This window comes from Cyprinodon tularosa, unplaced genomic scaffold (assembly GCF_016077235.1).
Source record: "Cyprinodon tularosa strain WSP-4 unplaced genomic scaffold, ASM1607723v1 ctg31, whole genome shotgun sequence".
NCBI lineage: Eukaryota > Metazoa > Chordata > Actinopteri > Cyprinodontiformes > Cyprinodontidae > Cyprinodon > Cyprinodon tularosa.
In genome coordinates this window covers 855,573-871,919 of record NW_024039019.1, presented here as the reverse complement: position 1 = coordinate 871,919, position 16,347 = coordinate 855,573, and the positions used below count along the sequence as shown (strand labels likewise).

The following is a 16,347-nucleotide window of genomic DNA, read 5'->3' as shown; positions in this document are numbered from 1 at the left end:
TTCCAGCCCAATCCTATACCCCCATACCTCTTGTGTTTGAGTGTAAACCAGATCATAACATGTGCAATAAATAATACAAGGACACCAAAAAAGTGCCTGAGTTTATCGATGGGAGGAAAAGGAAACGATCCAAGAATTAAATAAAAATCCAGTCCAAATCCATATTTGTGTCTACGGTGGATTAGTGTACGGTCTGAGATTTCCTGATGAGGGTGAGGAACCAGAAGGCGTTAAGAGACCTGAGGAACTGGCTGCAAAAAAAAAGGGATAACCAACAATCATTGAAAAATGGCAAATACAATAAACCACAAAACTGCTAGTTATTTCCTGTATTCATAAAGGAAGAATTTGTTGACATAAAACCCAATGCAAAGAAATACTTAAACCATATCATGTTAGCTTCAAATTACAGGAAATTTCTCCTTTAACACAGACAGGTCACATTTAGTGGTGATACTGTAGCTCCAGAAGGTTTTGACCATTTTAAACCAACAGATCTACTGCTGCAGAGTTGACCTTTGACCAAATCCCTTATAGAAAGAATTTACAGTGATGTGAAGAAGTGAAACCCCCTAGCGGTTCCTTGATCTTTTACATGCTTTAACATTTCAGCTGATTTTAAGTCAAACACATTTTTGTATCAGCCAAAGATGAACAGAAATAATTTCAAATATTACATCATTAATTCTTCAATTAGGATTTAAAAAAACAACATCCAAACCAACCCAGCCAGAAGTGATGAAGTAACTGACCTTCACCTTTAAATCAATTTATGTTGGTTTAATAACTCCAGCCTGATTTAATGTGCGATCTAAAACTAAAGCGTCCATATTAGAGACGGAGGGAGTGAACAGATGGAGTGAGCATAAAACTATGGTGAACATTGGCCAACCAAATTAGAAGCACATAAATAAATCGTCTAGAAGCCCAGTGGAAATTTCCTCCACAGAAACGTAAACACTTGCTGCATGGCGATAGTTTACCGGCGGTTGCTGCTTTTAAAAGCATTGCAACCAGTTATTGAGATACTTTTTACTTAGTTACTTTTTCCTCTAGAGACAAGCTGGTTTGGATGTTTATTTTTTTTTAACCATTTTATTTTTGTCTAATATTAAAAAGTTTGTGTTCACCCCTAAGGTGCAATGGCTTAATAAAACCTTCTGAACTCTGAGCAGCAAACATTTCACACCAGACACAATTTCAGTGTTGATCCTGCTGCTTAAATCCTCCTTAATCTCCTGTATTGTAAAAGAGACATATTCTAATACAGTTCAGAACAAATATTACTTTGATTCAAACAGAAGCCTTGTTTAAAACAATCTGCAGCTGATCTAGGTCTCCTATAAACCCCTGGCACGCAGCCCTGATGTCTTAATGTTGGTCCAAATAAGAAGCTAAACATCGATCCGTTCCAGTGAGCTGGGAATGAGAGATTTATGCAGCCGTATCCGCCAATGGGTAGCAGATAATTCAGATCCCCCACTGTGCTTCAGAGAAAGTCTGGGATATTAAAACCAAATCAGATGTGTTGGATTTTTAAACGGTCCTGGAGAGGCAATCTTCAGCTGGAGATGGAAGCGAGTCTCAATCTGACTGAGAGGCGCAAACATCTCACCGAAGAATCCCGTAATAAGTGTGATTTCTATTTGAGCCATGAAATTGGTGCCAGCACATTCAATTTCTCACCACTTTACTTTTAGTTTTCACAGCATCAGCCTTATCGAGCTATGACTTGTTTAAAATTCCCTTGGTTTTCAATCCAGTGTGAGTCGGAGCAGCTGGGTAAAGCCAACAAATCAATAAAGGGGGGGGAACAGCACCTGCATCCGTACAGAGAGGCAGCTCTGACAAGAAGCAACACCCAAGGAGGGAAGTAGGAGACCTGTATTTAAAGAAAAACAACAACAGGTGATGTTTCACACAGTGCCTCTTTGGACTGAATCTGTCCAGAAAAAAACCTGGAGAAGAGGTGAGTGTTAGCACCATAGAAAGCACCAGAGATGAAGTCTGACCATCACTTTGAACAAAACCACACCTTTCCATCCAGAATAACAAAAAAAAGTGTTGTAACTTGGGCTTTAATCTGTTTACCGATTTGTTTTTCAATGTACTGCAAAACCAAAAGCAGTCTTATCCCAACCACACCAAAAAAACTAAATGGTTTATAAAGATATAAAATACTTTTTTTTAGCTGCACCAAAAGAAAATTAATTTTCATTTTCCACAACGATTTTCCTCAACGTTAGCAGAAAAACTGGATAAGCGGGCAAGAAAGTGAGGCGTTTGGGGTCCATTTTATTTCCAGAGTTTCTGAGAATCCCCTCCTTTCTAGTAATAATCAAAGCAGCACTTTGTCAGATGTTTTACAGATTTTTTGCCAAAGGAAAAGCTGAGGAACAGTAAAGAACTCAAAAGACCCTGCTGGAGACAAAGCTTAACCAAAGCAAAGAGTTAAAAGCCCAGAGCCGACCTGTTGGACTGAGCAGCTGAAGGGTTTTTACAGAAGCTGCTGCAACTCAAACCGCTGAGTTTGAGTTGGAAGTGAAAGTATAGAACCAGGAGCTGTTCATTCTCTGATAATCAAATATTTTATTTCTACACTGATCATTATGTAGCATATTTAGTAATGCAGCATTAAACTCTAAAACTTTGATGAATCAAATAAACTAAATATCATGTTTTCCTTACCTGTAAGTTAATAAAGGGAAAACAATTCATATCAAACAAGTTTAAAAACCATCCACTGGACTTTGTTTTCCAAGTGTGACGATGTTTCGCTTCCCATCCAGGAAGCTTTCTTAATTCAAAATGTCTGGAGTAGCGTTGAGTTCCATGCTTATAGAAAACCTGTTAATTTGAACCTAAAAAAGCAGGTCCACCCCTTAGTAACGGGGAGTCATTGAGGTCGTTGCCTTCAGCCTGGAACTCAACGCTATTTCTGACATCTTGAATTGAAAAAGCTTCCTGGATGGGAAGCAAAACATCTTTAACCTTTAAAAATGTCCAGTGGTTTGTTTTTTGACTTTTTTGGAATGACTATGACTTGGAAAACCGAGAATCTTCACCTGAAAAACAATTCATAGTCCATGTGTTAATGTATATCTAATAAATTGAAGAGAACTCTGTTACCGTATAAATGTTATATTCTAATTAATTGAGGCTATATGCTAATAAAAAGTTGAGTAGAAGGAAAAATTGTGCCAGATAAAGAGAAAATTAACAATAGGCTTCTGGTTCCTCATTATATTGTTGGACACAATGTTTACCAGTTTAGGCTGAAGGCTTATTATATAGTGCATCAGAGAAAACCTTAATTCTGTAAATGTTAAATAAACTTCATGACAAAAACCCAAACCACTGAGCTTTGAGGGTTTAAGACTCAGTGTTTCTAGTGAAAATGATGGTGCAGATGTTTAAGCTACTTTTGATAAGGATCGTTTGGGATTTTTTTTGGAGAGTGCATCTCAGAAAGCAGGAATATCATTGGAACAATAACATTCAAATCATTCCATTCAAAAAGTAAAACTCATCAAACTGAATGAAAACATTAATGCATTTATTTGAATAACTAATGTGGAAGCATATTTTTCCTTGGCCCATTTGAGAGATCAAATATTTTGAGTCTGCCTTTCCCTCTAAATAGGGGTGATTGTTTAGAAGTCCTGTACCAGTCTGTATGCTGGAGTTATGGAGTTAAGATTGGGAAGCAGTTGCCTCCCTACTCCAGACAAGGGTGAAGGGGTCATGAGAGATAAGAATGAGTTCACACAGCCTCCTTCATGCTGTGAACGGGAGACCTGTTCTTAGTTTATCCGGCTAAAATTTATGTTCTTGATTAATTAAAGTGTTCTTTTCTTGGGAATACAGTAACCAAATTGTTCAAGTGTGAGAAAGTTCCTTATGGGGGGTTGTTTAGTTCCCTGGGGGAAGTGTGTGCGATTTTGTAAGGTATAAATGTATGTACTGGTCAGAGCTCTCTCCGTCCGAGGACGTTAAACGAATTTGAACATTCCCCTTCAAAAGTCTCAGCTTCAAACTTCACACTATGATAAAGACTTATAGCTAATGATTTCAAAGCTCAGGTTGTAAGACAGCGTTTTTATTTAATAAAGACTATGTCAGCTCTGTCTATGTTATGGTCTGCATATAGCCTAGTAAACTAGCCCCATCCACCAGCGGCCAAAATCATTTTTGCCTGCGAGTTTTCTAGCCTTGATCAATGCCTCAGGCCCTAGAACTGGCGGCCTATCACAACGCAGAGATGTGTTTTAAATTTCTGGATGCAAAGCAGGTGGGTTTTGAGGGCGTGACGACAAAGCTGCGCGACGCTGGAGAAAGCAGCAGCTTTCAGCGCTTCATTGAAAGGTAAAAGTTCTCTTTCAGTTGCTGTTGTTCAATAAAAGTATGTTTTAAGACCATTTGAGGCAAGAATATTATACTTCAAAGCATCACTATATGATCCTTTTACCGATTTAATGCGTAATAAAAAAAACTATTTCCGAAGTTGAGAGGACCGCGGCAACCGGCGGACCTCCAAGGCTAACAGCAGCCCGTCTGCAGCGGCCCTCTCTCAGCATAGTCGTGTGTGAAGGACCGCTGAGATTTTTGACTCAGCTTTGGAATCAGTTTTGGAAGGATTAGACTTGGTGTTGAATTCGCCGTTTTACCGACAGGATGTTTGTTTACACTCCCCCACCAGCTTTCTGTCGCACTTCCTACGTCACAGTCAGTTGCTCTCATTGGTCAGAGCGTTGGCCAATAGGTACAGACATGGTTTGAAAAACAACGGGTTGTTCTCATCAACAATCTACTGATGTCTCATTCATTGGGGCCAGACTAAATTACACATTTAATCTCACATTTAGTCTGGTTTATCAGGCTAGTCTACATAAGCTTTAGGAAGCCTGCTGACGCTCTTGTCCAGCAGGCAGTAAACACATCCTCCACAAAATGAGTACACCGCTACAGCTCATTGCTAAAGAGGCTGGATGTCCCCACTGTATCCAAATTTACTGATGGAAAATCAAGTGGAAGGAAAAAAGTGTGGTAGAGAAAGATCAACTTTTGGCTTTGTAGTACTAGCTGAAGTGTTTAAAGCATGGTATCACTGGGTTTGATTGGTCAATAGAGAACCTATAGGGGACTATAGTGAGTACGATAAGGTGCACCAGACCCAGCAATGCAGACACCAAACTGGGTTTGGGTTTAAACTGAAGCACAGACATACATCATACATGAGTTTTACTTTTTGAGGTGAATTATTGATAGAATTCAACTTTTTAATGAAAAAGGCAGATATGTGTTGAACAGAGATGACGGTTTACTGGAACAGCCGAGCAGAGAGAAACAATGATGGCGCTCAGCAATCTAAGACCTTTTGTAAATCCAATCCAATAAAATTGGGATTGGATTTTATAAATTTGTGTCACACAGTTAAGAACAACACATAGTTGAGATATAAACATCCCTAAGATTACAAACGCACATTTAAAGCACCAAACGACCCAAACGCGGTCGTTTTCATTCAGAATTTCAATATCAAAATGCTTTGAATAACATCTGAGTCCCACTGATAAACCTGAATTTGTGTTACTTAAAAAAAAATAATGCAAAACATCCAAACTGTTTAAATCACCTTTTAGGAATGGACCTGCAGAACATGCAGCTTCTCCAGCTGGCAGTGAAATACGACTTTAAAAACAATAAAAGGTAGCGACACCAGTAGCAACCGGCCTGCCTGGTCTCCAACTCTGTCCCCATTTTAACACCAGAATATTTTCAAACTGCAAATGGAGCTGCTGTGTCTGGTTTATAAAAAATTCTCATGGGTGAAGATAAAGGTCCTGTGCGGGAAAAAAGGACGGATATTAAGGAGCGCTTGGTGTAAGGACAGCAAATTAAAATGAGATACTTGAACCTAAAAGCAAACATCTTATACGTCTTATGGGGAGGAAATTCTCCACAACTGGAGCCGGACCGTTTGCCTCCTCCTCCGCCATCTTGACATGTTTAGACCCCTCAAACACATAAATGGTCGCGGATTAGATATAACTGTTTTGTGTCCTTCTCAGACAACATAAAGATGCTTTTATATAATCTGATACTGATAGCCAGTCTGTCTTTATCACCATATAGATAGCACTTCAGGGATCCACTCTTTTTTTATCTATTTAACAGTCTAAAGTCTCTCTTCAATCTCTCTGTAATGACATTTTTATGTACAATATCAGCATATCGAACATAAATTACTACACAAAAAAAAGCCTATTCACAATTGACAATCGTCAGGAATTGAAATCAGGTGTAATGAAAAAAGAAACAAACAAATAAAAAATAAAAAGGTCAGAGAAAAATGATTTACCAGCTTAACATTAATGTAAGTTATATAACTTTGCCTTAAACTTTCTGTGCTCCCAGAACATTTTGTGTTGTGAAAAGACACCTTTATATATATACACATATATATATATATATATATATATATATATATATATATATATATATATATATATATATATATATATATATATATATATACATACATATACATATATATATATATATATATACATATACATATATATATATATATACATATACATATATATATATATATACATATATATATATATATATATACATATATATATATATATATATATATACATACATATACATATATATATATATACATATATATATATATATATATATATACATGTATATATATATATATATATACATATATATATATATATACATATATATATATACATATACATATATATATATACATACATATATATACATATACATATATATATATATATATGAAACCTTCCTCTCCTGTCAGTCATTGTCTGAGGGGGATAAGGGTGGAAACATGTTCAGATGACTCCCGACATCTTGTGTGTGTAAACTGAGCACCAGTAGTGTCTTGCTTTGTGTCTTTTCTGTACAAAAGTATAAATATATGCTCTCTCTCCTTTTTTTTTTTCCCATTTTTTCTTTTTGTTCACATATGTAGGATGTAGCAGACGAAAAAAAAAAAAAAAAAAAAAAAACAATAGAAGGAGGTTGTTTTAGTTCGTAAAGCCGGCGTTTCAGGTCCTGTGCCAGTTTTTGTCTCATTAGATGTCAAACTGCTGGCTTTTGTTGAAGTCAGGGGTTTTGCTTGGTGTTGGTTGATCGTCTTTGCATAAATAATAATAATAAAAAAGAAAAGAATTTAAAAAAAAGTTTCACCAAAGTCTGCGGCAAATCATCCGACCAAAGAAATCCAAATAAAACAACCATTGTGTCCTTTGTAGCTACAGCAGGTCCATCTTCGGTCTGTAATGGAGCAGGAGTGGAGATTTCTGAAATGGAGAACAACATTAGGTCTTTGTCTAAACTTGGATTCCTTTTTCCTTTAGTTTCAGGGCTTTTTAATGTCAAAACTGTGAAAGTTTAGGCTGTCAAACAGCACAGTACAACTCCAAAAATGTATTCTTTTTAAATTATGTTTGTATTTGGACTGAAGATGACAGTTTAAAGTGAAGATAGCAGCAGGTCTATTAGGAAGATCTCTAATCAGCACTGATATTCCAGGCAATGCTTCTCTACAAAATAACTCTAGATCAGTCAAACTGGCCAGAGAGGCTCTTTGAAGACAAAAGTTCAACATTTGACCACAGATTCTTAGTCAGATTTGGGTTTAAAAGATGCACATGCTTTGATTTTTCTGCTGGGTGGTGGAGCTCCACCTCAGTCTCATCTTTTACAGCATTTATCAGGTTTTCATTGAGGATTTTTCCAGGATTTAGTTGCCTCCATCTTCTTATCTACTCTGACCAAGTTCCCCTTTTTCTCTAAAAACAATTTTGACATGTAGACCAAAAACATCAGGCTCCATCTGACCAGAGAAACTTTATTATTTCTTTGCTGGACTCTATAAATAAAACCATATATAAAGTATAACTGGTTGCACAGGGTTTCATCTATTGTTATTTACACTCTAAAATGTAAATATAAATCATTTTTATTGAAATATTGTGTAATAATAATGCATTGTTCCATGCTTTGAGCATATAAGACAATATGCAAGTGGAATAAGAAGATTTTACTTTAAAGAACTAAACCAAACATCTAATAATTATTTTGTTTCAAGTGTTTAATAACTAATCATCTTATTCTAAGGGCAGAAACTTATTCCAATAGCAGATCTTATTAACCTGTTCAAACTGAGAGTAAATAAACTTTTTCTAAAGACATTTTTGGATATTTTCAACAAAACCATGCAGCTGTATTTTTCCTATTTGTAAGTAAGAAAATTCGCCAATGGAATTAAATGATTTATGATTAAAGAAAAAAAAAAATAATAATAATTTTATTTGAGGATTTTTTTTCCTTATTTTTTAATGAGTTTTTGCAATTTTTTCTCTTAGAATTATTTGGTGGTTATGTTCATCTATCACAGCTAATCACACTAAGACCTGCATCTAAGTTATTTTCCTAATATATCAATTAATGTATCAATAATTGTTTGGCCAAAGATGCCTTAATGAAGATTTGATTAGTTCAAACCAGGTGAAGGTAAAATGGAGCCAGTTATATATAAACTATAATGAAGGAAACATTTTCTTTATTTTTAAATGCAATACATTTAAGTATTTAGTCTAATTCTGTTATAATTACTGCTCAGCTCAGAAACGGTATGTTTCAGAGTCTCTATACTGCAGTTAATTATTAATCGATTAATAAATGAGTTGATGATTATTTTCATAATTTATTATTCACAATTAATTGTTTTAGACCTAGTTTGAGATTGTAGTAAGTATGTACTACACTATTTTTCTCTTTTACTGAAATAACATTGTTGAGAGACTAATAATTAAGATAATTTTCAGAGCCGAACGTCCGAATCAAAGTAAAGCTACTGTTGGGGTAAATAAAATAAAATTACAATTGAAATGGAACATTAAGGAGATAGGAGTTTTATTTTAGTACAATATGTAATTTACTGCAGCGGTAGGAGGGCAAAGACTTTCTTGACATCCAAAGATGGGCCCAGCAGGACAGGCTGGGAACCTCTGGATTAGAACAAGGTCAAGTTTAAACTAATATGCCAGGATTCATTCTTGATTAGATGGTTTAATAACATGAAGGAAATTTTGATATAATTTGAAATTTTCGTCTTCAATTTGTTTACATCATTTATGCTCAGCTCAAAAAGAAGTTCCACGCTTTCTGAACCTTTCGGGGGTTTTTTGTTGTTGTTTTTTTTACCTTAAATCTCCATCTTGTCACAACAACAAATTTCAAAGTGTGGTCCTTCCCCAGGATTTCCTCGTTGCATAAAATATCCAGCTGTGAAAACAAAGCAGGGAAGCAAAATTACTGAACAATATGAGACAGGAATGATAGAGGAAATCAATTCTTTGTACTTTGTGCTGGGAGTGGAAGAAGTGGGAGGTTTCACGCTGCAGAGCATCGATGAAGCTGGTGGACAGATCCCAGTTCTTAACGGAAGGAACCAGACTAGTGAAGTTCAATAGTGAACACGCGTCTGGATCAATGAATCCATCTCCCTACATGAAGAAGCATGGATATTCTACAGGGCAGCATCTGATCACAGATACTGACACATGGGGTGGGGGTGGGAGGGCGAGAACGTGTCCCAGCGCCTCCTGCTGGTTAGTAGCAGAATAACACTGAATGTTTATCCACACTGAGGAAGCTGGACAGTATTCAGGTCAAATAGGGACATCAAAACATGGAGACAGGATGTAAATCCCAGCAGTATTTATTCTAGAATACAGCATGTAGATTTCAGCTTAAGCTAGAATGTTGTTAGTTCAATCTAAAACCTCCCCACAAATAAAAATATATGCTTTTGTCTAATTCAGAGTTTTTGTGAAATGCATGCTTAAGGTGGACACAATAGTGGAATTAAAGGTTTGGTTTAGGACCATATGTTGCTGAACCAAACAATTTAACAGGATCTTTTTTAGGCATATTCTGATTGTTATTAATTTGTAGGTCACCATCCAAATGTGAAGCACTGAGATAGAAATATCATTGCTTTTCTCAAGAGGGCAGGAAAACTGCATCTGAGCCAACAAGCACTTTCCCTCAGTAAAGGCGTTACAGATGGATCGATCCGAAGCATAAACCTAAGGAGTGGCTCCATAATGAGCATCTCAAGGACCTGGAGTGAAGTTAATCTAGTTAGACTGGAACTAGTTAGACCTAAACCCAGTACAAAATCCTTGGAGGGAGCTCAAAGGCAATACTACACATCAACTGCATTGAAAGCTGAAGGATCTGGAGAAAATCTGTATGGAGGAGAGTGTTCATAATCTCTGCTGCAGTGGGTGCAAACCTCAACAAAAACTACAGGAAACATCTGATTTGTTTAAATGCAAATTAAGGTTTCTGCACCAAATTATTTTTTCTGGTGTATCAAATATTTGTGTGATGAAATTAAATACAACTAATTTAATCAATAAAAAAAAAATCACACTGTGTGAATTTCTGGATTATTGTCTTCAGTCTGTGACTAACAGTCTCATCACCCAGAAATTTGACTGTTTCATCACCGGACCTGTGAGCTGGCACTGGGCCTCAGTTAAAATCTGGAATCTGAATTTAGCTAGCTTTGTTTTTGTTTTTTGTTTTTGGGTGTGTGAAATCTTTGTGCAAACCAAAAAAGTCCGGAAGAGTGCGCTCTACACAAAAAGTGAGATTCTGATCTCGATACACATCATTCATTAAAAGATTCTAATGTTAGCCTGCCTTGCTATATGCTACGATCCCACCAATCAGGGACTCAACTGCAGCCAATCAGTAAGTATTACTGTCTGTGCAACATTTAACCTGCTGTGTAAGAGACCGGGGCCGTTTCTCAATATGTGTACCTGTGCGTTCTCATGTGCTCATGAAACGTCATCAGCCTCAGCCCTAATACTGTTCCAATTCACAAGAACAGCAGACCGAGAACGGACAAAGTCCCCGGATGATGTTCTAGCCCCTCCCTCTTTACCCAGCATGCATCAGAGCAGACTTGTCCATTCTTGAGATTGACAGCTGTCCCAGCATGCACCGCGGCAGCAGCAGCTTTCAATGGAGCGCTCAGAAAAGAGAACTCAATGGAGTTCTATTTTCTGTTGCTGTTGTTCAATAAAAGTATGTTTTAAGATCATTTGAGGTGAGAATAATATACTTTAAAGCGTCACTTTATGGTCCATTTACCAATCTAATGCCGAATTTAAAAATAAATTCAGCCGTGTGTGAAGGACCGCTGGCTCTGATGGCGTTTTTTTTGTTTTATTTGGCTAAATTTGATTTATGTTTATCTGACTGTCTTAATTATTATTCCCCCACTAAATGAAAATAGTAATTTATTATTATCTACAGACTGTTAATGACAGGAGGTGAAATGCAGCTCGAGACGAGCCGGGCATGTGGTGAGATCACGAGTACCCTTCTGTTCCAATTGACCAAGATTTATGCTGCATGCTGACGTTCTCCCAGAGTCCACACTTTCCTGTGTTCTTGTCAAGAACATACTCGGTGAGGACACGAGTCCGTACTCGCATTCTAGTGAATTGAGAAACGGCCCAGGAAATAATTGGTAAATTAGCAATGGCTAACTGCTAATGTTGCTAATCCTACATCCACATGGACGCAAATTTACACAAGCCAAATTCATATGTGCCTGTATGAAAAGAGATCTGAAGGAGTTCTATTTAATCTTCTTTCCTCCTAAAAATCATTCAACATGAATTTAAGACAATTATAGAAGGAATTTCTAAGCAAAATCCCAGGTAAATACTCCTTAAAGACTTCGAGAGTAGCTGTTCTTCCTACTGTAACTGTTGTATAACAGATTCAAAACCTCTAGTTTGAATGGCAGATGCGTGCATTTCTATCATTAACAGATCTCAACAGGAGAAATTATATGTTTGTGTGCTTATTATAATAATTTTCACAATCTGACATATTTGGAGAGGTTTGAAGATGCTGGTGACACCAACAGTTCAAAGCCCTACAGCTCTGGAACTGTTATACCTACAGTTCTGCATTTCTGGTTGACATGCTGTAAAACAAATGTAATAGAATGAGACATGCCTATTCGCAAGCATGTCTTTATTAATGCTGTTAAAAAAAAAAACACTATTATTTACGAGAAGGAAAAAAACAACAAACAGCCTAATCTGATGCAGTTTAGGCTGTGGTTTAGTCACACTAATTTCATTTATATTATCAGAAACTAGAAGGTGTTATCTTTCAAATGATGTATCACACATGTAATGCGGGCTTACAGTTCCTCAGTTATTTGCTTACGATTTGGGTATGCAAAATACCGGTACCCAAAAGTAGGGGGGTTTTAAGAGGTTAAAGAAGTGGTTACTAACCTTTCTTTCATGAATACGCCACTTCCTGCACAGACAAAATTCTACATACAGCAATTCTCCCCGTCACTCTTTGACATGCGCAAACAAACACACGCTTTAAAGCAAGACGTTATTATCATCACAGTTTCACTGCATGCTGCATTTATCAATTTTATGGTCTATAATCCAACAGAAAGACAACATGGAAAATGATTTCTAATGAATTCACTGACAAACTTTACTTTTAAGAGCCCCTTTATTCAAACTTATATGATAAAAAATATTACTATAAATAAATTATTAAAATAAAATAAATATACTTCCACATTAAATGAAAATAAATATTATTTTAGGATTTGTTTAACTTATTTTGGAAGATTTCTTTAATCTATTTACTTGCAGCTACAGTGTGTAATTTTCAGCGACATCTAACGTCCAGACTGCAGACCGCAGCAACATGAACATCTCCCCCCCACCGCTTCTCCCCCCCGACAGTACGGCGAGCGTTATGGGACAAAATGTCTTCCACGACGTCCGCATCACCTACCTTCTCAAGTGATGAGGTTTGTTTACATAGATCATTTTACAGATAGTATTTCATTAGTCTGTGTAGGGTATAGATTTCATGTAGACTTAAGATAATAAATATACCCGTTATTTTTTCTACATCATTGTGACGTTTTGGCGATCTCGCAATCGCTAGTTTGTTGGCTCTGCGCTGCCGTAGCGAAAAGATGTCTGCCTCCATGGCTGCGAGACCCGCTCCTATGTAATTATAAATAACGAATTCTAAGGCAACGCAAATATTAAGGTTAAGAGGCTGAGCTCGTAGATGATGATAAATAACATAGTTATGTATAATATATTACATTTCTGACTGTATATCCCTGTAATTATTACACACGGTAGCTTTAAGCTTTATTCATTTTAATATATATATACTGATATATTTCAAGATTTATTTACTTTAATATTATATGATGATTTTATCAGTTGAATCTTTTAAATGATTCATTCATTTCAATATATATTTATTAATAAATACAACTTTTTCATAAAACATTTGTTTTCAGGAGTGACAGGATTGCAACTATTTCAGTGGAACCAAAGTGCCTGCTAACTGGTAACAGCTAGAATGCTACATCATGCTAAATAAAACCAAGATTTAAACTTTTAAAGGTAACTGATTTAATAAATTACTTTTTATAAGCTCATTGACTCTGCCGCCATCACCCAAGGTGATGATAGGCGTCTGGACTGTTAAACTGTGGGCACAGGAACCAACAGCCTAACGGATGCTTCTGCTGCCGATTAACTATTTTTAACCCAAGTTTTATGAAAGCTTTTCAAAAATAAGAGTCACAAAATATAACACTATTATGAAATAAAAAAAATACATTAATAGATACATCTTTAAATAAATAAATTGGTTTCAGAAAAAGATAAATCACTAATAAAATGTTAATCTTGAAATAAATACATCCTTAAATAGATCAATACATCGATTTATTTTGGGGTATTTTAATGGGTAATTGCATTTATTTGATGGAATGTTTAGTAAGCATTTATTCATAACTTAATATTTGCATTTATCTAATTTTAAATGAAACTGCTTTTTAAACATTTCTGCATATTATTAAATGTAGATTTTGAGTTAATGCTTCTCTGTGAAAATGTTTTTCGACATCAACTGTATGCAATTCACTTGCGGTAGCTTGAATTAAACTTGATCATCTTGTACCTGTAGGGTTATTTTTGATGATCTCCTTCCTCAGGTTCTATCTAAATTATTCTCCTTGAACTAAAAAGCATTAAACTTCCTGCAGACGCATTTAGATGGGCAGGTTTATGTTCTCTGTGGCGAACCTCGATGCTGAGAGCTGAGATGTTTCAAACATCTTTTCACAGTCAGTAAACAGCACAACAATAGCTGGAGGGAAGAGAGCGGAGGCCTCATTGGAGCTGTGCTACGGAGGCCGCCCATCTAATGGAGCCGACCCACTCATCTGTGTGACAGACAAAAAATTTAAAGATACAGAGAAAAAATGGGAAAAATAGACATGGGGAGCGTGATTGTGATGATTATTCAGAGCCATCTAAAAATCCATCTGTCAGATTATCGCCCACCTCCATGCTGCTCTGAACGGGGCGGTGAAGACAATAAATAGAAAAAATTCGATATCATGTGGGCTTTGTTTTCATGCTAATTACACCAAACACAAATGAATCATATGAGTTGCCCCACAAAATGGAAAACATTTCCTATACATCATAGATCATCAAGACTTCAAGTATTTCAGATAAACCACCGATTTCATTTCAATTAAAGCTAAAATTATACAGAAAGAAGCAGTCGCATAATAAATGGCTTTTAATATTTCCAGTAACATTTAGTGTCTCCTGATGGAGTTTGCTGTCCACTGTCGCCACATACATGCCCTGCAGGAGGGATTGCTGGACAGTTGTCTAAATGCAATCCACAGCTGCCACTGTTTTGTTTAAGCCAGGCATATACTGTGAGATTTTTTGCCCTTTTCGGGACGATTTTCCAGTCGTGCGAGAATTTTCGGGCCGAGTTCAGCCTCATCATTCGTCGTGCGTGATGAGGAATCGTCACGATCAAGAATCTTAAGGTCTGGAGAAAATCAAACTTGTTTGAAATTCAGTCAGCCGTTGCAAGGTCGGATCAGAGCATCAAGCCGCACAGTGTGAGAACATGCATGGTGAGCTGCAAACTTTTAAGCCCTGTGGTTTCGTCTTACAGTTTGATCTGTAGCTGCGTGCAATGATTGAAAATATCGCAGTGTAAGCCCGGCTTTAATAGGAGTAGCTGCTGTAGAGTTCAGGGCCTCGATTCGATCAGCTGCTTAAACTGAGTCTGCAACCGTTTTATAACTAGGGTCAAAGTAGATAAAATTGACTCTGCATCTGTCAATCTGTGTTTCTGTATAAAAACTGGATTATTTTGGATTGGTAAAGTGCCCTGAAACGACTCTGAGATCTGAATCGATGCTTTATGAATAAACCAAACTGAGCTGAATGCAGGCTTTTCTTAAACTTTTTCTTTGGTAACTCGATATGAAAAATGTATCTGCTACAACATGCAGTGAAAGGGCAAAGAAGTATTCAGTCAGCTACAGATTGTACAGATTCTCCTATTTAGAAATGTGAGAGATTTTAGATAATTATGTTCAATAACAGTGATCTGGCTTAAATATCACATTTTTTCAACCGAATCAATTCATATTTCTTTCTCCCTTAACTTTCATAATAAAAATGAAAAAGGACAAATATTACTGTAAAAACTTTGCTTTTATTTCAATCATCCTCTTTGGAGGTGACCCTAACTTAAAGGGCAACAACTTTCAAGCTGTAAAAAAGCTTGATAAACATTGTTTCACAACAATGAAAACATTTAACAAAAATAGATGAACTGACGTCCGCCTGAGTTATCAGCCTAAGAAGAGTATTGGTGGGGAAAACAAATCCAGAATTTTAATAAATTAAATCTTCATAAACAGAAAATTTGATTAATCAACTTTATAGATTAACAGCCCTGCCCTACTTTGTAGCTTAACTTTTCCAACAATAGCAATTTTGTTATTGTTATATCAGAGGTTAACCGTTTCCTTTAACTCTGATCAGTCATCCTGTCTCCTTTGCAAAAAAACAGCCCCAGAGCATGATGTTTCCCCTCCCATGCTTCATAGTAGGTACAGGGATCTTGGGATATATCTCAGCATTTTTCTTCCTCCAAACCAAATACTTACTTCTCACCTTAATTTACAAACAAATTCTTTAAAAGTCCCACAATCTGATTTTCTGGATTTTTTTTATGATGAAAATGGAGCCTAGGAGGAAGTTCAACTGAATAAACTGATTGCTTGCCTACATCCACCAACGACATAGCCAGTCAGCTTTGAACTACACGGCAACCAAAGCCAATCGGCATCCAAAGTTCATCTTAAAA

General features: G+C 36.4%; 1 protein-coding gene across 1 annotated transcript in view; it reads right to left on the bottom strand.

The window, feature by feature from the left end:
- Positions 1–6,791: 6,791 nt before the first annotated feature.
- LOC119788054 (polycomb group RING finger protein 3) overlaps positions 6,792–16,347 on the bottom strand; it is an 85,478-nt gene continuing 75,922 nt past the window's right edge. The window contains exons 9-10 of the mRNA XM_038292178.1: positions 9,268–9,348; positions 6,792–7,358 (exon numbers count right to left, since the gene is read on the bottom strand). Of these exons, the coding sequence (XP_038148106.1) occupies positions 7,311–7,358; positions 9,268–9,348 (129 nt within the window). The 3' untranslated portion in view covers positions 6,792–7,310. The remainder of the gene's footprint in view (positions 7,359–9,267; positions 9,349–16,347) is intronic.